We start from the raw sequence: 24,851 nt of genomic DNA, 5'->3' as shown, positions 1-24,851 counted from the left end.
AGGTGACATGATTGTATATCTAGAAAACCCCATTGTCTCAGCCCAAAATCTCCTTAAGCTGATGGGCAACTTCAGCAAAGTCTCAGGATACAAAATCAATGTGCAAAAATCACAAGCATTCTTATGCACCAATAACAGATAAACACAGAGCCAAATCATGAGAGAACTCCCATTCACAGTTGCTTCAAAGAGAATAAAATACCTAGGAATCCAACTTACAAGGGATGTGAAGGACCTCTTCAAGGAGAACTACAAACCACTGCTCAATGAAATAAAAGAGGATACAAACAAATGGAAGAACATTCCATGCTCATGGATAGGAAGAATCAATATTGTGAAAATGGCCATACTGCCCAAGGTAATTTACAGATTCAATGCCATCCCCATCAAGCTACCAATGACTTTCTTCACAGAACTGGAAAAAACTACTTTAAAGTTCATATGCAACCAAAAAAGAGCCCGCATTGCCAAGTCAATCCTAAGCCAAAAGAACAAAGCTGGAGGCATCACGCTACCTGACTTCAAACTATATTACAAGGCTACAGTAACCAAAACTGCTGCTTGAGTTTATTGTGCTGAATCCATGGTATTTTAGTGAGGGTAGTACTGCAGTAAGTATATCACTAAAGTATTATCCATATGATAGGAATATGGGTCAAACCAATTGTTACAATCTACACTTCAGCCTATATATACTATAATACTTGATTTTTAAAATTCTAGCATCATATTCCTAATCCTTGCTCAGCTTGATCCCAAAGTATTTTTCCACATTTTTCAGCCAGTTATTCCATATTAATTCCATTTTTGTCAATAGTGATATCCTTATTAAATTTCACTTCGCTGGATTATTACACTTACATTGATGCTCAATCACACCTCCTTTGAGGAGTGTCATCAGTAAATTTAATAGCCCTGTTTTCTGTTCCATCACCTGGACAATTCATAAAAACATTTACCAGATTAATTCCTGTGGTCTTTTAGATGATGTTCCTCCCCAGCTGGGTACCTCAGTAATATCCTTTCTTTCAGTGTACTCACCAAGTGGTTACATTATCCTGTCATCTAATTTGTGGGTTATGGATTTGATGAGTCAGAGCTACAGACTCCTGAAACTGGAGATGCCAGCAAGTGGTGTGCTCAGGGCTGTTTTGGAAAAGAATACTGGAGACAAGAGTCTATGGGTTTCTTCATCTTTATTTTCTAGATCACAAGCTTAACGAGTTTGAGAACCACTGAGATGCAGTGTGTATTTTCTACTTAGTTTTGTTATGTCCCTTGCCACTAGAGAACAGCTACATTCCTTTCAAGTGTTATTTACTTTTTTAGTTTGAGAAAAACGTTAAAAATCCAAAAAATGTAAATACAAATATATAACACATATCCAAATTTATCACCCAGATTTAGCAACTGTTCATATTTTTCCAAATTTGATTCTACTCTTCCTTTTGCAGAAATAAAACACTATAATTATAGCTGAGGTCTCCTTTAGCCACCACTTCCAATCTGGTCTCCCCTTCCTCAAGTCGATCACTATTATAAATTTAGGTTATAACTTTTTAATCCTTTTTTTCACTTGTAAAGCAAAATTTTATTAAGAAAATCATTATTTCTATGATGAAATCAGTGATATTCTGATGGAAGAGGGATTTTTTAAAAATTTAGTCCTTATTTGTAATACAAATAAAAACAACTCTGGGTCAAATGGTATTTCTAGTTCTAGATCCTTGAGGGATTGACACACAGTCTTCCACAATGGATGAACTAGTTTACACTCCCACCAACAGTGTAAAAGTGTTCCTATTTCTCCACATGCTCTCGAGCACCTGTTGTTTACTGACTTTTTAGTGATCGCCATTCTAACTGGTGTGAGATGGCATCTCATTGTGGTTTTGCTTTGCATTTCTCTGATGACCAGTGATGATAAGCATTTTTTCATGTGTCTGTTGGCCGCATAAATGTCGTCTTTTGAGAAATGTCTGTTCATATCCTTTGCCCACTTTTTGATAGGGTTGTTTGATTTTTTCTTGTAAATTTGTTTAAGTTGTTTGTAGATTCTGGATATTAGCCCGTTGTCAGATGGGTAAATTGCAAAAATTTTCTCCCATTCTGTACGTGAGCAATGTATCACAAGGACAGAAAACCAGACACCACATGTTCTCACTCATAGGTGGGAATTGAACAATGAAAACACTTGGACACAGAGCCGGGAACATCACACACTGGGGCCTGTCATGGGGTGGGGGGATGCGGGAGGGATAGCATTAGGAGAAATACCTAATGTAAATGACAAGTTAATGGGTGCAGCACACCAACATGGCACATGTGTACATATGTAACAAACCTGCACATTGTGCACATGTACCCTAGAACTTAAAGTATAATTAAAAAAAAAAAGTAGGCCAGGCGCAGTGGCTCATGCCTGTAATCCCAGTACTTTGGGAGGCCAAGGCGGGTGGATAATGAGGTCAGGAGATGAGACCATCCTGGCTAACATGGTGAAACCCCGTCTCTACTAAAAAAACACCAAAAAAATTAGCCGGTCATGGTGGTGGGTACCTGTAGTCCCAGCTACTCGGGAGGCTGAGGCAGGAGAATGGCGTGAACCCAGCAGGTGGAGCTTGCAGTGTGCCGAGATTGCGCCACTGCACTCCAGCCTGGGTGACAGAGCAAGACTCCATCTCAAAAACAAAATAAATAAATAAAAATAAATTAATTAATTAAACAAGTCAGTATTAGAACTGTTTCAATCATATATTATCTTAACATGTTTAACATCATGTCCTAACCACTTAAACCTGCTCTCCTCTCTTTGGACCTTTCTAGTCAGCACCAGCTGCAGGTTTCTTACAGGGTTGTTAGCTAAGCAGACAGAGTGACGAAGATACCTGCCAACTTTCTTCTTATTCAATTAGATTTAAAATGGTGTTTTGTTTTGTTTTGTTTTAGTTTTATAAAATGCCATTCCTTATTGCTTTAGCCAGAATCTTCAGATGATGGCAACAGTGACAAATGAGCAGAAGGGGATGGGATGAGGGGCTTAAATTAGTAGTAAGTAGATTTATTTATTTATGGGTTGTTCAGTTCACAACTTCCTTAGCTAATTTCTGTTAACTGAGGTGTATCTATAATGTTTTATGCAGGAAGAATTAAAAGTATTGCTAGAAGATCTAAGAATTATTTATACATTTATCTTCATTCATTCGAACAGTCAACAGATATCTTAGGTTGGGTTCCCTAGCAGCAGAACCAGAGATGGAAATGTTTGTGGAAATGATTTAGAGGGACAGCTTTTAGGTGAAATCTGTAAGGAAGTGAAGGACTCAGGATAAGGCCAGTGAAAAGAGGTGGTTTAGCTGAAGGCTGGCCTCAGCCTCTTCACAGGGAGTTCTGGAGCGTGAATGTTACTACTCAGTTACCCCACTTGGAAGCAAGAGCGCCAGCCTTTTTCACCCTCATATCTGTAAGTCATTGATTAAGGGCTGCCCTGAGGGAGAAAGGGAAGCAGGCACCTGTGACCTCCCAAGCATTTCTGGGTGAGGTAACTCCCATTAGTGGAAGAAAATTCTCTAGAGAAAGGTTTAACTTTGAGCTTTCAGAAGTCAGTGCTGCAGTAGCTGGGGTATAGTTGCATTTGGTGGTAAAGGAGATCTATTGCAACAAACTTTTATTGAGTTCCTCTTATGTCCATAGTACTGTTCTTGAGAATACAACAATGAACAGAATGACAGACAAGGTCACTGCTATCATGAAGCTTTCTTTCTAGTGGTGAGAAGATAGGCAATGAACAAATAATTTAATAAACAGGAAAATATTGATGCTATTAATAAAGTGAAAATGATATAAATATTTTTAAAGGGTAATGTGATAAGGAATAAATGGGAGACTACTTGAGGAGAACTCAAACGCTGATATGTTTGGCAGCAATTATTAATTTCATAATTGTAGTTTATTTGTGGTGAGACATTCTGGCATTTCAGCAACTTTGTCTATTCTGGAGAGTTGGTGGATGAATTGACCCAATGCAGATTTGATCTGTAAGTGAAGTAATAGCCAACCTTTCACATTACAGCAATTAGAGGGTTGTAAGAATTTGGTCAAGTGACAGTTTGGAATAGGACTACAGCCAACAGCTAATGGGACCAAGCCAAGTTAAGGTCTCTCACTAGGGGAATAGAAGCATTCGTGACAGCATGCATGTAGCAGTGAGAACCAGTCCATTGCTCATCTTTTCTTGCCTGAACTATTGCAGTAGCCTCCTGGTTAAGAACTCAGCCTCTGATCTCTCCTTTCCATGCCTTACATGTTTCTACTAATAAAGTTGATTACTTGCTCTTCTGCTCAGAACCCTGCAATGACTCCCGTTGCCACTATCCGTTTCACTTGTCTTCCACCAGCCTTTCTCTCCCACGTATGCTTAAGCCATATGAGCTGCCTGTGGTTCCCAGGTATCACATACCATATCTATTACTCCCCAACTTGTTCTGTGCAGCTCTTGCTGCCTGGAATTCCCTGTCAAGTCTACCTGGAAAACTCATACTTTATCTTCAAAATGAAAATCAATGTGTTTTCCTCTAAGAAAATATCTTAGATCCTTTCCTCTTCTTCTCCACAAGCAGATGTTGGTTCCTTTCTTTGTGCCACCATAAGCATAAAGTGGGGTGCAAAAGAGCCTTTCTATGTTTGATAAATGAGATTGAAAAATGCATGTTGAACTACAGGGAATGCAGTCAGTATTGCACTTCTTCCATTTGGATCTCATGTGTTTGTGAGTTCTTTTTCAGAGATGCTAGGCATTGAAATAAAGTAGCAAAGTAAACTGAATTTAGGAGGAGACCTTTAAATCACACAAATAATAAAGTGTATCGATTACATTGCTCTTCCCAAAATATCCTTCTTTAATTTTTAATGAGAACAAAAAGGGTTTTGCATTATTAACCAATAAAATCCAAGAGTGTTTTTAAGGTACTGTTTTTCACCTTTAGCTCATTGTTTTTTGTTTCTATTTTTGTATGTTTTAGAATGTGTCTTTTTTTTTTTTTTTTTTTCATTGATCATTCTTGGGTGTTTCTCGCAGAGGGGGATTTGGCAGGGTCACAGGACAATAGTGGAGGGAAGGTCAGCAGATAAACAAGTGAACAAAGGTCTCTGGTTTTCCTAGGCAGAGGACCCTGCGGCCTTCCACAGTGTTTGTGTCCCTGGGTACTTGAGATTAGGGAGTGGTGATGACTCTTAAGGAGCATGCTGCCTTCAAGCATCTGTTTAACAAAGCACATCTTGCACCGCCCTTAATCCATTCAACCCTGAGTGGATACAGCACATGTTTCAGAGAGCACAGGGTTGGGGGTAAGGTCACCGATCAACAGGATCCCAAGGCAGTAGAATTTTTCTTAGTACAGAACAAAATGAAAAGTCTCCCATGTCTACCTCTTTCTACACAGACATGGCAACCATCCGATTTCTCAATCTTTTCCCCACCTTTCCCCCCATTCTATTCCACAAAACCGCCATTGTCATCATGGCCCGTTCTCAATGAGCTGTTGGGTACACCTCCCAGACGGGGTGGTGGCCGGGCAGCCGGCTCCTCACTTCCCAGTAGGCGCGGCCGGGGGCGGCTGGCCGGATGGGGGGCTGACCCCCCCCACCTCCCTCCCGGACGGGGCGGCTGGCCGGGCGGGGGGGCTGACCCCCCCACCTCCCTCCCGGACGGGGCGGCTGGCTGGGCGGGGGGCTGACCCCCCCACCTCCCTCCCGGACGAGATGGCTGCCAGGCGGAGACGCTCCTCACTTCCCAGTAGGGGCGGCCGGGCGGAGGCGCCCCTCACCTGCCGGACCGGGCGGCTGGCCGGGCGGGGGGCTGATCCCCCCACCTCCCTCCCGGACGGGGCGGCTGGCCAGGCGGGGGGCTGACCCCCCCACCTCCCTCCCGGACGAGGTGGCTGCCGGGCGGAGACGCTCCTCACTTCCCAGACGGGGTGGCTGCTGGGCAGAGGGTCTCCTCACTTCTCAGACGGGGCAGCCGGGCAGAGACGCTCCTCACATCCCGGACGGGGCGGCAGGGCAGAGGTGCTCCCCACATCTCAGACGATGGGTGGCCGGGCAGAGACGCTCCTCACTTCCTAGATGGGATGGCGGCCGGGCAGAGACGCTCCTCACTTTCCAGACTGGGCAGCCGGGCAGAGGGGCTCCTCACATCCCAGACGATGGGCGGCCAGGCAGAGACGCTCCTCACTTCCCAGACGGGGTGGCAGCTGGGCAGAGGCTGCAATCTCGGCACTTTGGGAGGCCAAGGCAGGCTGCTGGGAGGTGGAGGTTGTAGCGAGCCGAGATCACGCCACTGCACTCCAGCCTGGGCACCATTGAGCACTGAGTGAACGAGACTCCGTCTGCAATCCCCGCACCTCGGGAGGCTGAGGCTGGCGGATCACTCGCGGTTAGGAGCTGGAGACCAGCCCGGCCAACACAGCGAAACCCCGTCTCCACCAAAAAAATACGAAAACCAGTCAGGTGTGGCGGCGCGCGCCTGCAATCGCAGGCACTCGGCAAGCTGAGGCAGGAGAATCAGGCAGGGAGGTTGCAGTGAGCCGAGATGGCAGCAGTACCGTCCAGCTTCGGCTCGGCATCAGAGGGAGACCATGGAAAGAGAGGGAGAGGGAGACCGTGGGGAGAGGGAGGGGGAGAGGGAGACCATGGGGAGAGGGAGAGGGAGAGGGAGACCGTGGGGAGAGGGAGAGGGAGAGGGAGAGCTAGAATGTGTCTTCTTAAAAACTTTTGTTGATGGTTAAGTTTAGAGCCACTGACCTAGAACGGGCTCTGGTATTGTACCTGCCATTTTTTATCACAATTACATATTCCCATCTCTGTCTCCTTTGCTAAACAGAGAGATCTTCAGGGTAGGGATATATCTTCGAACTTCCTACTTCCAGCATGATGCCTGGAGTATGGTGGATGTTTGATAAACATTTGTTAAACAAATGAATGAATGTGATGTCTCTTCCCTTCCATCCATCTTTGGAACGTCCATTTAGAGAATCTTCTCCAATCCTGTCTCTGAAATGGATAGATGATTGGTTCTCCGATGGTTTCATATTTTCCATGAAATGAAAGTCAGACTCCAGAATGGCAACGAGGACTGTACACTCTGGACTTAGCCTGCCTATCTAGCTCTACATCCTTCCATGTGACTATATCCTAGACATGCTGGATAACTAAGTGTAGCCTTAAACTTCTCTTGCATCCCCCAACTTCTACGTGCTTATTCCTCTGCCTAGACATACTTTCTACTCATTCCTGCCAGTTAAAATCAAATTCCATAATCAGGACTCTGTTCTTTTCCATCAGGATTAATTGCCTTCTCTTCTGTGTCCCCACTGCACTTTGTTTTGATTTCTGTTATAGCCCTTGTCATCTTTTGACATGAATTTAATTTAATTGCCTTATATCTATCTCCCTGAGTGTCATGTGAGCTTCCCAGGATTAGGGTCTGTGAACTATTCATTTTATAAACCTTCATGCCTAATAATCTGCTTTGCACATTGGAAATGTATAAATATAATTCGTTTTATAATTAGTATTTAATACATTCATGTGTTTATTCTTTGGCTAACCATTTTTTGCATGCCTACAATGTTGAAGGCATAATGATAGACACTAGGTGTACATAAAAAAATGTTATGCCCTTGTCTATAGACAGTATGCCTTGTCAAGGAGATACTCATGTGAACAACTGAAAAGTTTCTTAACTGTAAAGTGCTTTCTATAGAACAATAGTTCAGCTGGGAGGATAACAGTGAGAAATAAGGAATGCTTCTAAGAGGAGGTGACATTTGAGCTGAGTGTTTAAGGAATGGGCCATAACCATTTATCATAAAAAGTGGCGGAAAGGGAAGAGAAAACTTTGCAGAAAGGAGAAAAGGTGCACACAAATAAACCCGGTGTGTAAGGAATTTATAATAGCTCAGTATGGCCTCATCGTACGTGATTGAAGTATCTGAAATGTGTCCATCTTGGCAAGCATTGAGAACTCCTACTACGTGCTGGTTACTTTTCTAAGTGTGAGTGATAACATCAGTGAACAAGTGCTAAAAAGGCCAGTCTTCATGTTTATCTATAGTTGCTGGTGAGAGGGAGAATGAGATCGTTAAAATACGTAATAAGTATTTTACGTAGTGTTAAGTATGTAAAATAGTGATAAGTGTTATGTGGGAAAATAAAGCAGGGAAGGGGGCCAGAGCAGAGATTACAGTTTTAATAGGTTGATCAGGCAGAGCCTCGCTGGGAAGGTTGACATTTGAATAGCACTGGACAGTAGCCTATTTCCAGTGTTTTGCCTCTGTAAACATGCCTGTTTTTTCTAATTTGACCCATATATTAAGTATTTTGTTTTGGTGTGGTTTTGAAGATGTTTTGGCTAATCTTAAATAAATTGCAGTGATACCTAAACTCAGATGAGAAAACGGGACAAATGAACCACATCTTCATGTTCATCCTGAAGTAGTAGATTTCCCAGGAGATGAGAGAACTTTTTGGTCCCACATGACCTAAGCTGTGTGATATCTCCAAAAGGTGCCATTGCTGAAATGCCTACCAGCAGGAGTCAGAAAATGCTGCACATACCTCTTTCTTGGCATCATTCTGGAGGCTCTGGATGGTGATCACTCTGGCACAGTTCATAAAGTAAAAAAACGGATTGCATTTATACCAAGATATAATGAGGTCCAAGATTATAATGTGATTGATACTAGAACAGAAAAATGCATGCGGATGCTGAACTTGCTCTGCAGCGATAGCCGTCTTCAGTTCAACCCAGTTGCCTGAAAGTGTTGGCTCAGGACAACAGCTCCTTGCTGCTATTTTCCTAATGACGGATTAAATATTTTTGTATTGAAAGAAACTAGGTATATTATGGAATAGCTTTCAAAATCTACATCACTATGACATAGGGCTAGAGAGTAAAAGAAGTTTTAAATTTAAAAAAATCTACATCAAATTTTAAGATAAAACATAAGATGACAAGAAAATATGTTTAGAGAGCTGCTTCAGTCTTCTGTCCTCTGATGCCTCAGAGGTATCTGTTCCTTTTCCTCTGCCATTAAAATGACACTGGGGACTGGGTGTGGTGGCTCACTCCTGTAATCCCAGCACTTTGGGAGGCCGAGGCGGGCAGATCACGAGATCAGGAGATTGACACCATCCTGGCTAACACGGTGAAATCCCGTCTCTACTAAAAAACACAAAAAATTAGCCGGGCATGGTGGCAGGTGCCTGTAGTCCCAGCTACTCGGGAGGCTGAGGCAGGAGAATGACATGAACCTGGGAGGCGGAGCTTGCAGTGAGCTGAGATTGTGCCACTGCACTCCAGCCTGGGTGACAGAGCAAGACTCCATCTCAAACAAACAAACAAACAAACAAAAAACAATGATACTGGAAGATAGGCTGGGGTTGAAATGAATTGTTTAACTTCTGTTGCTAAAAATGCAAAATATATTGTTTTTCCTATGATGCAATTGTGTCTTCCTTTACGAATATCTATCATAAAGACTCAATAAAATAGGTAAATGGTAGAAAACTTAAACACAGATTTTCTTTAAGGTAAGAGTTTTCCAAACATAGTGCTTATTTGTATACTATTTTTTGTTTGACCTGGGTGGTTAAAGTCTGATAAACATAAAACTAGAGCATTGGGAATTTTTTCTGGTTGATGAACAACCAAAATGAGAATAAAATAATTCATGGATTAGAGTATATCAAATAATATTATGCTATATACAAAATGCAACTTATATAGTAAGTTTTAGATAACATGTATTATGTGAAGATGTATTTTGGGTTATTAACCAAAAGAGACATACCTAACCAACTTCATAGAGAACGTGACTCCCCTGGTAGGTTTAAACTGCACCAGACTAGTTTGTTATTTCTCTTGATGATGAAAAATATTCATTTTAACTTTATTTCTTTGAATTGCCTGTGACAAAATGTCTTTTGATATTTAATCTCATGCAAAATTGAGTACTGTACTAAAGATGGTACATTATTAGTATGGTAAGATAAGTTCCCTTAAGTATAGTATGAATTTGAAGTCTTCAAGAAAAGGAATTTTTACCTGTTTTGTTCACAGATACTCCTCCAATCTCTAAAGCAGTACTCATTGGTATTCAATAAATATTTGTTGAATAAAAGACCATAGAAAGTCCTAACATGAAAAAGTGGTCACTCACTAATTTTGTCTCTTTATCACACTTTTGTGTTGTTAGTCAATTGATGAAGTCTTTTTAAAAAGGTCATATATACCATATTTACTGCTAAAGATTTATGCAGTGGATACAGTGTTCATCAGCCACACATGCTGGTTGCATCTGTGTGTGCATCTTTGTACACTCATTCAACTTTGTATTTTTATCCTTGTTTCATTCTTCCATTTTTTTTTTCAGAAAAGCGATTAGAAAATATGTTTTTCTGTTCAAATAAGGGACCTGCACACTGTCTTTCTTTTTTGTCAGGAAAAAGGAAAATGATGTTACTGCAAAGAAATTAGGTCATGTTGAATGCCTAAAATTTACCAAGCTGCAAAGCTAGTTTTCAGAGTGCAGATAAAAGATCCAATTTTCTATCTACTATTTTAGTAGATTCGTTTTTATTTATAAACAGTGGACAACTTAGAAAATTTTCAGTTAGTTAAAAGACTTGATTATCAGCATGGCTTTGACTTTTGAAGAATTTCTTTTTAAATAGTATTAACATAGTAGTAGGAGATGTGGTAGAGGTAAGTAGATTTTGTAAACTAAACACATTTTGAAATGTTTAGTTTCCATCAGGTGACTGTTTTGCTGTGGCTTTTTGCTACCAGCAGTTCCCAGCAAGACCCTACCTCTGAAGAGCAAAGTGTTTCATCACAGATAATATTCTATGAATATTATCCCCCTAATGTTTTCCTTCCTTTTATAGTTAGGATTTTTTGCATCTGAGCATATTAATGATGAGTGATTGACTACTAAATAAACAGTCCAACAAAATAACTATTTTAAGATATAGAGTCTTTTCAGCAGCTTTGGCAGAAATATTTTACTTATCATACTAAAAGGACTTTTCTCTCAAAGCGTTCAAAATATTCAAAACCCTGTATAGTAATATTCTTTCTGTCTCTCATTCTTGCTCTTTTGTCTTCCTTACTTCTTACACTATCGTATTTCTTCAGTGTTCTATGTTAATTCCTTCTGTAGAGATGAGTAATGTTGGGCTTCAGGAGGTTAGGAGATTGATCAAACTGGGAAAAGGCCTCAGATTTAGTCTGGTGCTGCTTTTCAACACTGCAGTAGTCATAGCTCATTTTGTCTTCTTTTTTCTTTTTTTTAATTTTACATTGACAGTTTATAACTGTATAAATTTATGGGTTCTGTGAAGAGGGAGTTGTGTGGGGAAAAAAATGTATAGTCCAAAATGATGTTATACCTTACGAATACAATGCAAAATAATTAAATCAAGCTAATTAACATACCCATCATGTCAAATAGTTAGCATTACTTGTGATGAGAACATTTGAAATTTACTTAGCAATTTTGAAATAGGCAACACTATTATTAACTAGAAATATTCACCATGTTGTACAATAGAAATCAAAAAGAAGAAGAAAACATGTTCTTCCTGTTCAAAATTCTATACCCTCCTATTGTTGTATCGGATAGCAACACTGCTTTTAACAGTGACTGTTTTTGTTTGAGGGGCTAAGGAAGTTTCTTGCCTAATGTGGCAAAGTGAATTTGTCTTTTATAGATAGGGCTAGGGGATGGGATGCCACTATTCTGCGGACAGCTCAGACTGTAAACATCAAGTGATTCTTAAACTTGTTTACATCACCTTTTTCTAAGTACCACTCTATTTTATTAGTGATAATTCTTTTTAGTCTTCTTTATCTTTATTTCATTACTCATTTTAAAATAGGTCTTGTGAAAGTTATGTTCTTGATACCAAGAACTCATCTTCACTTGAAAAATACCTTTTGACAGCATTTACTTCTCTCAATCAATGATGTTAGGCTTATGTCTTACCGGTAAAAATTGCCATTTAATTCTCTTTTCATAATTAAACTTCTGTTTGAAATGTTGAGCAGCTGGGCATGGTGGCTCACGCCTTTAATCCCAGCATTTTGGAAGGCTGAGGTGGGTGGATCACCTGAGGTCGGGAGTTCAAGACCAGCCTGGCCTGGTAGAGATGGTGAATAGAAAAATCATGTCCCTCGCCCACTTTTTCATGGGGTTGTTTGTTTTTTTCTTGTAAATTTGTTTGAGTTCATTGTAGATTCTGAATATTAGCCCTTTGTCAGATGAGTAGGTTGCGAAAATTTTCTCCCATGTTGTAGGTTGCCTGTTCACTCTGATGGTAGTTTCTTTTGCTGTGCAGAAGCTCTTTAGTTTAATTAGATCCCATTTGTCAATTTTGGCTTTGGTTGCCATTGCTTTTGGTGTTTTGGACATGAAGTCCTTGCCCACGCCTATGTCCTGAATGGTAATGCCTAGGTTTTCTTCTAGGGTTTTTATGGTTTTAGGTCTAACGTTTAAATCTTTAATCCACCTTGAATTGATTTTTGTATAAGGTGTAAGGAAGGGATCCAGTTTCAGCTTTCTACATATGGCTAGCCAGTTTTCCCAGCACCATTTATTAAACAGGGAATCGTTTCCCCACTGCTTGTTTTTCTCAGGTTTGTCAAAGATCAGATAGTTGTAGGTATGCAGCGTTATTTCTGAGGGCTCTGTTCTGTTCCATTGGTCTATATCTCTGTTTTGGTACCAGTACCATGCTGTTTTGGTTACTGTAGCCTTGTAGTATAGTTTGAAGTCAGGTAGTGTGATGCCTCCAGCTTTGTTCTTTTGGCTTAGGATTGACTTGGCGATGTGGGCTCTTTTTTGGTTCCATATGAACTTTAAAGTAGTTTTTCCCAATTCTGTGAAGAAAGTCATTGGTAGCTTGATGGGGATGGCATTGAATCTGTAAATTACCTTGGGCAGTATGGCCATTTTCACGATATTGATTCTTCCTACCCATGAGCATGGAATGTTCTTCCATTTGCTTGTATCCTCTTTTATTTCCTTGAGCAGCAAAAGAAGACATTTATGTAGCAAAAAAACACATGAAAAAATGCTCATCATCACTGGCCATCAGAGAAATGCAAATCAAAACGACTATGAGATATCATGTCACACCAGTTAGAATGGCAATCATTAAAAAGTCAGGAAACAACAGGTGCTGGAGAGGATGTGGAGAAATAGGAACACTTTTACACTGTTGGTGGGACTGTAAACTAGTTCAATCATTGTGGATGTCAGTGTGGCGATTCCTCAGGGATCTAGAACTAGAAATACCATTTGACCCAGCCATCCCATTACTGGGTATATACCCTAATGACTATAAATCATGCTGCTATAAAGACACATGCACACGTATGTTTATTGCGGCATTATTCACAATAGCAAAGACTTGGAACCAACCCAAATGTCCAACAATGATAGACTGGATTAAGAAAATGTGGCACATATACACCAAGGAATACTATGCAGCCATAAAAAATGATGAGTTCATGTCCTTTGTAGGGACATGGATGAAATTGGAAACCATCATTCTCAGTAAACTATCGCAAGAACAAAAAACCAAACACCGCATATTCTCACTCATAGGTGGGAATTGAACAATGAGATCACATGGACACAGGAAGGGGAATATCACACTATGGGGACTGTGGTGGGGAGGGGGGAGTGGGGAGGGATAGCACTGGGAGATATACCTAATGCTAGATGACGAGTTAGTGGGTGCAGCGCACCAGCATGGCACATGTATACATATGTAGCTAACCTGCACAATGTGCACATGTACCCTAAAACTTAAAGTATAATAAAAAATAATAATAATAATAATAATAATAATAATAAAGAAAAATCAGCCAAGTGTGGTGGTGCATGCCTCTAATCCCACCTCTTCTGGAGGCTGAGGCAGGAGAATCACTTGAACCTGGGAAGCGGAGGTTGCAGCGAGCCAAGATCATGCCATTGCGCTCCAGCATAGGTGACAAAGCGAGACTCTGTCAAAAAAAAAAAAAGAAAAAATATCGAGCAAACATTTTTTCAGTGCTGTCTTTGTTCCATATTCTGTCTTTCCTTTCTCATGTTTGGCTCGTATTATTGCGTGGACCATTCCTATAGGCATTTCTATTTTAATGAACTATAAAGACAGAGAAGATTTTCATCAGCTCTTATGAAACTCTTATGTGTCTTCTTTCTTCCTTTACTCTTATGTTTAACTATTATTGTTTTTCTTAAAAAATCTAACTATAAATCAGTTAAGATACAACTTATTAAAATATTATCCTTAAAGTAAACATCGCTATTTTGAGATCTTCTGCTCCTCAATAAATTAGAAGATACTAACAATGTACCTTTATAAGCAGTATTTCAGAACAGATTGTGCTTGCTCTCTAGAGGCCAATTTTCTTTCCTTATTTTGATAAAAACTTGGTCTTTACACAATTTAATTGCTTTTATTACATGTGGAATAATTTTAAATTACTATTGAAATATAACTCTAATTTTTTAAAAGACTTTAAAGTGCCAAAGTTAAGAATAGAGTTTAGTACAATATTTCTTTGAGCAGCCCCTTTATTGACACAGGCTTTAGTTGATAGATGCTGTAGTCTGTAAGATAGTAAAAAGTGAGAACAGTGATAACATAAATGTCAACACTTAGCTGAACATTCTAATTAATTCATCAAGTATTACTGATAAATGTCTTGTACTGGAAAGACATCTCTTTTTTAAGCTTTAGGCTAAGAACATGTAACTAAAATGTGTTTTAAGTTTTCTTCTCCCTAGTATTGCTGTGACACTAAATTTTCATTAGCTTACATTTCAAAGGTGTTTTTGAGAGGAACAATTCACAAGAGGATTGAAGTTGCAAGAATTAAAATATTCTCTTAGGGTCATTGTTTATTTGTGTGGAGAATTAATCTTTTTATCCAAGTTGCTCATAAATGCAGAGCAATTATTTTAATCAAGCACCCTCTGAAAAAGAAATACTATATTGTCTTTAAGAGTCAGTTTATGCTACCTGTAACAACAGTAGTCACCTTATTACTTAATAATTTAAAGTTTGTAATTTTATAGTATATCTTGGAAATCAAGCCTTTTTTCTTATTGTGTTAAGTCTTATGCAGACAATAGTGGATTATTTCCCACTTACATAATGAGGGTAACTTACTAAAACATAAACCTACTAATTTCTTAAGTTCAATATTATTTTACATATTTTACTAGCCTTTGCTTTTTTTATGTACTAGATGAAGGGACTAATTATAAGAGCAGAACAAAACCACATTTATCCTATGAATTTCTCTTTCTCACATACTACTCCACTAAAAGCCACGTTTCCCATTTGCATTTATTCTCATTTTAGTTTCCTTTGGAAATCATCTGATTTGTGCTTGTTTTCTCAAACCTGTGATTTTTATTTCTAGCACAGAAGTCTTTTGAGAAATCTAATTTGACAAGTTGTATGCTATCAGAATTCGAGTGTTACAGAGCAACTTCATTTTCTTTTTAAAATTAGAATTCAGGTTTAATTTACTTTTCTTAATCTGCTATGAAACACAATAATTATTAAGGTAACAACTGAATTTCCTTTCTACTAATAATGATGGAAGAGTTCCTTTTTCTTTTTGGTGCTGGAAGATGACATGTTGCTGCCCATTAAATATGTGAAAGCTGAGATGAGAAATTCATTATATTACTATAACAATCTGTGTGAACACATCTATTTCCCTTCCTCATCCACCCCCTTCTCTATTGCTAGAATATTAACAATTAATATAAGTAAGTTTAATTAAACTTTGTTCTTTATTTGTTTAAAACTTTAACAATTAATTTATTAGCAAAAAAATAACATATGCCCTGCAGTAAGTTTATAAAACCCATAAATATAGAAAATAGATATATGACAATCCATGTGTTATATAGGGATCGTTTTATTCATACTAAAAGTTTATAATAATCACCAATAACTTGCCACAATGTATTTTTCACTTTCCCTATCATCCCACAGGGCTTTATCTTTAGACACAATTTAATTTGTTTTTTAGAGAAGATAAACAAAATTAGATTATTTGTAAAGTGTAGTGCTAGGGCCATAAGAAGCAGTAGATTATGGGGGCAGGTGCCCAGCCCAGGAGAGCCAGGATTATGGCGATGGGAGTTGGTTAGGAATCAGGAACAGCAATAGGTCAGAATCCCAGAGAATTAACTGAAGAAACTGTTTGGTCAAGTTAGAAGGAGAAGCTTTCCAAGTTGGAGGCAAATAAGGCAAATAGTCTACAAATTGTAAATGTCATTAATTGTATTGCCAGCGTACCTGTTCAAGCTCCGTAAATGAGGACTCTGATGGGGAAGGTATGTACTGCAACCATAAGTTCCAATTCAACTCCATCTTGGACATAAACCATCAACTCCTCAGTCCCTTGACTAGTCAACCCCATGCATACCTTCTCAACATGACTGTACTTTCTAATACAGACCTACGGATGCATTCCTTAGAATGCACCATTTGTTTTTTTTTTTTGTTTGTTTGTTTGTTTAGATGGAGTCTCGCTCTGTCACCCAGGCTGGAGTGCCGTGGTGCTATCTCAGCTCACTGCAACCCCCGCCTCCCAGGTTCAAGTGATTCTCCTGTCTCAGCCTCCTGAGTAGCTGGGATTACAGGCACGTGCCACCACTCCTGGCTAATTTTTGTATTTTTAGTAGAGATGGAGTTTCACCATGTTGGTCAAGCTGGTCTCGAACTTCTGACCTCGTGATCTGCCTGCCTCAGCCTCACAAAGTGCCGGGATTACAGGCTTCAGCCACTGCACCCGGCCATAATGTACCATTTCTTACCCGTAAGAGAATTAGACTTACTCTGACCCAACATTTACTAGAGTAGGTTCCAGATTCTGTTTAAAAACAAAATCCAATGATCTGATAAATTTGAAAGTCCATGTGTTTTATCCTGCACTATAAACTACATCGTTGACTTTTACTTTTTCATATATTTTGTTTATTTCATTCATTCAACAAATATTTATAGAATTCCTCCAGTGAGCCAGACATCTTCTAGATGGGGGACAGAATGAGGGACAGTGTGGACATGTTCTGTACTCTTAGATCTTACAGTCTGTGTGGGAAGATAGTAAAATAAGTACTTACAGTATAGTGTGTTAAGGGCCGAATTAGGGGATATATGGGTCACAAGGGGAACACATAGCAGGGGCACCTAAGCTGGTCTACAAAAGGTCAGGGAAGGGATTTTTCAAGAAGTACCATCTCTGGTAAAAAACTGAAGATCAAGTGAAAGGTAGGCAGGCAAGGAACTTTCAGTCACAACAACAACAATAGTGGTAACAAATATCTAAAGCTGGTATGTAATTACACCCCTGCTATCTGCCAGATATGGCGTTATACACTTTCCAGGTGTTCTATCAGCAATCCTTTTGGGTGGGTTTTATTACTTACCCACAATCACATGGCCAATAAGGGGCAAAAACAAGAATTTGAATCCTGATTGATATTACTCCAAGGTCCTCTTTGCACTACTCCACAGCTGCCTCTCAAAGCAATTAGCTGATTTTTATTATATTTCTTCTACTAAAAGCAAAACAGTTATTTGATGACATGTTAAGTTTATCTTGTATTTTATTGTCAAGTGCTATTTATTCCTTTTTAAAAAACAGATACACATTTTACAATTTTAATAGATTGTAGTGAAGTTTGGCATTTGGGTGTACATTTCACAAGTATAACGTCGAGGTCTGAATTTCACTGTCCAGTAGTGTCTTATACGTAGTAGATAGTCAAAACAACACAATTGCAACTTTGTGCTTTACTTTGAATAAGAAGTAGGGTAGTTTGAAAAAATAACTGAACTCTTCAAAGACGCTACTCATATTGTTAAAGTAGTTCTAATTCTCTATGGGAAATAATCTTAGATAGAAGGCGAAGATACAAAATTGATCCCCTTAAAAATATCTGACCCTACCTATCACCTGCAACTTTCTTACACACATTTTGGCAATAATATCCACACTTGATGTGAATGTTACATCTCATCATGTAAGGAGGTTCTTAACATCAGGATAGCCAACTGTTAATATTTTTGAAGATCCTGATCTAAAGGAGGGTCAAGTAAATAGTAAAAAGTAGATTTAAGAAATATAATGGATTGCCTTAATGCCAGCAGAAATGTTCAAAATCCCATAAAGTAATTCTTGAGTATTCTTGGCAAGCGGTGTGATAGTCTGGCTTTGGCACCTAGTGATGGCAGTTTGGGCCTGAATGTGTAATTACTAGATTTGCTTTAATTGTCCATGTCAGCATGCCAATCATTACCAAACTTGCCATCAAAATTATATTTAAACAACATAAATGTTATATAATACATATATATATATATATATTTTAGTTTCTTGTCTTCACCCTCAGGTGGTAATTTTGAGGTGTGAAGTGGTTACAAGAGATATTACCAGAAAGAAAAACAGAAGTAAAGAATCTGGATAATCTATAAGTCTGGTTTAATTCTCAAATTCTTTGTAATTTATACTGTATTAAGTCTACAAAGTATTGTTACTCAAATAAATTTCACTTGCTGTTTTTTTTTTGGTGGGGGGAGGGGAAGCAGGATGATGAACAAAAATCTTTTAAAAAATGCACCTGTGCTGTATTTTTATCATGATCAATCATCAGCTTATTTCCTTCCTAACTATAAAACGTGTTGGTTTTACTTTAGGGATACCACAGTACAAACTCTTACGCTTCAGCCTTCGGTTAAAGACGGACTTATTGTATATGAAGACTCACCTTTGGTTAGTAATCTAATCATAGAAATATTTTCAAGTGTATTTTTGTATCATAGTTGTATTTCAGTTTTTGGAGGATGGATCTCTCATGGATTATGTATTAGTCTGTTTTCATGCTGCTTATAAAGACATACCTGAGACGGGGTAATTTATAAAGAAAAAGAGGTTTAACGGACTCACAGTTCTACGTGGCTCTGGAGGCCTCACAATCACGGTGGAAGGTGAGAGGCATATCTCACATGGCAGCAGGCAAGAGAGAATGAGAACCAAGCAATGGGGTTTCCCCTTGTAAAACCATCAGATCTTGTGAGACTTATTCATTACCACAAGAACAGTATGGGGGAAACTGCCCCCATGATTCAGTTATCTCCCACCGGGTCCCTCCCACTGGGTCCCTCTTTTGAATTATGGGAGCTACAATTCAAGATGAGATTTGGGTGGGGACACAGCCAAACCATATCAGATTCTAATACGTTTCAGCCTAACTGGGAAGCATTCATTCATGTTCATTTTAGGAGAGGATATATGCAAATTATTGGGAGGATAACATGTTTTCCTATTTTGTTCTTCTCTCTTCAGAGTGAGAGATTTAGAGAATGACAGCAATCCTCTATTGATTTCTTTTCTATTCCAGATTTTTTTTTTAAAGTTTACTATCATTTTCAAATGTATAGAGTTTGAAAATAGGTAAGGTTTCTAGAAAAGTTTTTTTAAATGGTTCTAATTAATAAAATATTAGCCAAGTGTTTTAGACAGCTAGGAAGATCCAGTCCTCAACTTCCTACACAAGACCTAAAGAAATCTCAGCCTGCCAGGCATGTCCCTCTGCACACATGACACCTTTGCAGTAATGGCACAAATAAGTCATCATGTGAACCTCTGTGGTCCAGACCCCAGGGAGTGGAGTCTTTAGGATCTCCTGCTTGAGTTCTCCCAGGTTGGGCCTGTCTTTCCCTGAACAAAGACAGGGTTGAGGATAGAAGCTACATGTTTTCTGTTTTTAAATTCAGTTTTTTTAATCCTAAAATGTATTTATTTTATTTTATTTTTTTATTTTTTATTTTTTTATGTTTTTATTATTATTATACTTTAAGTTTTAGGGTATATGTTCACAATGTGCCGGTTAGTTTACATATGTATACATGTGCCATGCTGGTGTGCTGCACCCATTAACTTGTCATTTAGCATTAGGTATATCTTAAAAAAGAAATTTCCTATAAGTTTTCTAAAAATATGGTTTAAAATAATTGTGGTAGAAGGAATGCCCATTTCTTAATCTGTGTTTTCTTAAAATATACCATCCTATGAGAAAAATTAGGATATGGTCCACTTTACATTATATTTCTTACTATTTTTTAAAAAATCTTGAGATTTTCACTTAAATTCATTGGATATCTTCTTTTATCCACCCCTCAAAAATGTTTTTAAGAGTTTTCTCTAGCATTCATCTTTCTTTTCATGATGTCACCATCAACCCAGTCACCTTAAACCTAAGACTTATTTTTCCTTTTTCCTCTTCCCACCTAAGCAGTTGCCAAGACTATAGATTCTGTCTCTACAAAACCTTCAAATCAATCTAATGCCTTTTATTTCCATTTTTTTCATACCTCCCTCAAATCAGATTCCCAAACCACTTTTTGGCAAAACTATTCTGCATATTGTCACCAGATTAAATGTCCCGAAGTGTAGCTCCAAGCTCCACTTCTGTCATGTGTGAACTCATAACCATTAAATTGCATCCCATTACTTAATGAGGCAGTACCTATTTCTTGGTCTGACAGTTAAACCCTTAGTGGTAGACACCCAGTCTACCCTTCCAGTCCCTTTTCTCACATTTAACTTCTAATTCAGCCAGCATAGACTGTTCATAGTCACTCATTTCTAGATATGCCCCAGGATTTCTTGAGTTTGACCATTGATTCTCTTTGTCTTGAGTAACTACCTTTTCTCCACTATCCATTTGGGTCTATTAAAATTGTATACTCTTTTAAGAGCTTTAACAAATTCAATGTTCTAATATCCACAGTGAATGTGATGTCTCACTCCTCATAACTCCCATGGCACTTTCTCTATTTGTTATGCTTGTTTTACATCTCTCCTACTCTTGGGTGTGAGATGTTGTTGGGTATCACTACCATGGGAATAATTTTAATACTAAAATGAAATAAAAAGATAACTGTAGAGTTGGCAGTTTAGCTACATGAAGCTTTTGGTAGAAATCCCAAAATTTTGTTTCCAGCTCTGCTATAGCTGTGTGTGTGTGTGTGTGTGTGTGTGTGTGTGTGTGTGTGTGTCTACGTGTATACTTGTAACTTAAATAAAGCCAGCTGTTATAAGTCCAAAGCAGTAAGTAATGAAGTTTTAATAATGGCTGTCTTCATTTAATTGTTTATGATAAATTTTCTGTCGTCAAAGGTTAAAGCAGTAAAGTTGGGTCATATTCTGGTAGTAGATGAGGCTGACAAAGCTCCAACAAATGTCACGTGTATTTTAAAAACTCTAGTAGAAAATGGAGAAATGATTCTAGCAGATGGAAGACGCATTGTTGCAAGTGAGTATTTTAGAAAGCAATGTTTCCTTTAATAAATACAATGTTTATATCTCTGTATCAAATCACAAACTTAGCTGCCTACTTATTTACAATAATAAGCATAAGTTCAATATGACTTAAGTTGCCTGTATTGACAATCATTTATAAAAATTAATACATCTGAATCTAGCTTTGTCAGTTTTACTTTTATAGCCACCAAGCAGCTTTGAAATTTTTAGTAGTAGTATTAGGACAAATCAACTTTGTATTTTTCTACTCTGACAATACCAACGTATAACCCTTGTACTCATCTCCCAATTATTTGTGTATGTTTTTTTTTCAATTTGCTCATTATAATAAAAAAAGCTGGACTTTTTATTTTATATGTACACATATATGTGGTAAATACATGTGTATATATAAAGACATGTATATTACACACACACTCCTACCTTAGGAAGAAGTTATCCTCTGTTTTTTATTGTCTCCTGCCCCCCTCCCACACACACCCTTTTTGTTGTTATTGTTAGGAAAAAAATGAAGATAGATTAATCTTGTCAGTGTATTTAAACTACAAGGAACAATTAAGTTTGATGCAATGTAAGAACATTTTCTGATTTCACATTTAAAATGTTTGTGTCCTGAAAGGACTTGAAAATCTATAACTAGCCATTGAAAATATATAGCCAACCAGAGTAACCAAACAAGTTGAGACTAATAACTAAAATCTTCAATATTCAAAGAGAGTATGTAAGGAAAACCCCATTAAAAAGGTACAAGTGCATCACCACAGAGATGTTCTGCAACAGCATCATTGCAAGATTGCCATTTCTGAGCATGAGCTTAGCACTAATAAAAGCATTCTAATATTTCAGTTTCACAATGAATTTATGTGAAAAATTAGAATTTGAGTTACCCTGAATACTTTCTCTTAAAAAAAAAGAAGATCATTCAGACCCTCAGAATTCTGCCTGCCCTTATGAGGCATTATGAGGACAGTGAAATGGAAAAGAAGAAAGAATTGCTGAAACACAGTTGTAGTTAAGAAATAATTATCTCCTGGCAACCCTCTACATTCTCTGATATGTTTTTGAGGAATAGTCATTATAATTTTACACTCAAATATGATTGTAGCTGACATTTTGAACAAGAGCACTTGAAGCTCTTTTGAATGTAGTTTCATGAACCATCACTTGTAGGGTTATATTTTTCGTTTTCTTTACTTTTTAAATTTTTCATTTTTTATTGTCATTTTTGTTTTGATTAACTGATTAAATTTTGCCTGTAGCCACATACCCTTGTTATTTTCCACTACTAAGATTAATGGGGATCAGAGTTAAAACTATTGGTTGTATTGGTGTACATGAATATGTACATGCTGAAAGATTACTTTTTGGTATCATAAAAAAAATGAGAGTAGGCTCTTCCAAACTCATCTCAAATAAAGCTGTAGGTACTTCACAACTATCATTTTTTAAAGATGGGCAACTTAAGGGTGGGGTTTAAATAAATTCAGATAGCAAGTGGTTCTTCCTGAAATAACCATAATAAAACTTGTACTATCTTAAATTATTTTCTGGACTTGCAATTCTATCTGAAATGTACACTAGCCAGTAGAAATACCTTTCACATTTACACAAAGAAGCCCCAGTCAACTTAAGATCACTTATTTTAAGAACTATGGTACAATCCCATGATTGGAAATAAATCAACATTGTACTAATGAGTTGACTAGGTTTTTAAGACCTTTATTCTATTAATATGTATTTAGTTTTCAGGGTGCGTGATCTAAACAGGAATAACTCCTTAGCTGCGTAATGGCAGGCTCTATGCAAAAGGATGAGGTTACTGATTTGATAAAAACTAAAGAACTTATCCTTTAGCTATTCCTTGGATTCTCCCTTATTATGGATTTCTATCTTTAATTTTTTTAAGGACTAACAACATCTCAAGCCAGGCTTAAGTACTGTAAGTCTACATTTGGACAAGGTTGCTTTTTTTTAGATGTACTCTGAATGTATATAAGAGTGCAAGTCCCTGTACAATTTAGTATATGCTTTATCGGTGTTTGGTTCTTGAGCAAATTTTTTCAAGAAAGTTTTTGTTTCTGCAACCAACTTATCACAGCCAAATATCTTAGAGCTTTTTATAATTGAACAGTATAACTATTTATGTTATCTTAAAGATTGTTGCTTGATATTTTTAAGAATTATTAAATATTGATAAAGAATAAACAAATTTTGTTTTTCAGATTCTGCTAATGTGAATGGAAGAGAAAATGTTGTAGTGATTCATCCTGATTTTAGGATGATTGTTCTGGCAAATAGACCTGGATTTCCTTTCCTAGGCAATGATTTCTTCGGTACCTTAGGTAAAAACAGTAATGATAATAACAATACCAATAGCAGTAATAATAATATTAGTAACACTGCTGTAATGGCTGTCATTGAATGCTTATCATGTGCTGTGCCACCATCATAATCACCTTGTGAGAATATTTATTATCCCCCTTTTAGTGAAGAAAAATATCTGATATTCAGAGAGGTTTTTGTTTTGTTTTGTTTTTTTCTGAGATGGAGTCTCGCTCTGTCACCCAGACTGGAGTGCAGTGGCATGATCTCGGCTCACTACAACTTCCGCCACCCGGGTTCAAGCGATTCTTCTGCTTCAGCCTCCCCGGTAGTAGGGATTACAGGCATGTGCCACTGGGCCTGGTTAATTTTTGTATTTTTAGTAGAGATGGGGTTTCACCATGTTGGCCAGGCTGGTCTCGAACTCCTGACCTCATGTGATCCACCTGCCTCGGCTTCCCAAAGTGCTGAGATTGCAGATGTGAGCCACCATGCCCGGCCCAGAGAGATTATTTTTTGATAGTGTCTGGGATAATGAGTGGTGGACTTGGGCTTCATATCTAAGTCTATCTGATCCCAGAGTCTTTTTTCTTAAACCATTACACTATACTTTGTTGTTTAGGACCTCTTGGAATAAAACACAGAATAAAAAATGGTTTTACTTTTGTCACATCCCCCTAACCATGAAAAAGATTGAGGTCAGCTCTGAGGAGACTGATTCACATTGATTGGAGAGGCCCTGGGATAAACTTACTCATCAAAAGTCTTTAAGAAGGACTTCTCTTCTCTATAGCAAGTATATAATTCTGGACTCTCACACTCAATGTGAAGCAGACCAAGTCTCTCAGTGGGATCTTTGATCTAGCAATTACCCAAAAAGGAATTTATCCAAGGAATTTACCTATACAATGTTTAAGTACAAGGATAGGCACTATAGCATTGTTTATAGTAGAAAGAATGGAAACAACCCTAATATCCATCTAAATGGGACTGGATAAAGAAATTTTTTTGTATCCACACAATAGAATGCTATGCAGTTGTTTAAAAAAAGAGAATAAGTTTACTGATGCTGATAGAAAAAAAAAAATCAATACTCAAAAGAGTA

General features: G+C 38.0%; 1 protein-coding gene across 4 annotated transcripts in view; it reads left to right on the top strand.

The window, feature by feature from the left end:
• The window catches only part of VWA8 (von Willebrand factor A domain containing 8), a 395,962-nt gene that overhangs the window by 211,881 nt on the left and 159,230 nt on the right, over positions 1 to 24,851 (top strand). For all 4 annotated transcript variants that reach the window (XR_010150666.1, XM_003318022.7, XM_016925242.4 and 1 more), the window contains 3 exons: positions 18,796 to 18,871; positions 21,281 to 21,416; positions 23,647 to 23,766. Coding sequence is in view for 3 of the 4 variants with exons in the window: in XM_003318022.7 (XP_003318070.5) it covers positions 18,796 to 18,871; positions 21,281 to 21,416; positions 23,647 to 23,766 (332 nt within the window). In the remaining variant the exon portion in view is untranslated. The remainder of the gene's footprint in view (positions 1 to 18,795; positions 18,872 to 21,280; positions 21,417 to 23,646; positions 23,767 to 24,851) is intronic.

This window comes from Pan troglodytes, chromosome 14 (assembly GCF_028858775.2).
Source record: "Pan troglodytes isolate AG18354 chromosome 14, NHGRI_mPanTro3-v2.0_pri, whole genome shotgun sequence".
Lineage (NCBI taxonomy): Eukaryota > Metazoa > Chordata > Mammalia > Primates > Hominidae > Pan > Pan troglodytes.
The sequence above is the reverse complement of the archived record's forward strand: the minus strand, read 5'-3'. Positions and strand labels throughout refer to the sequence as shown.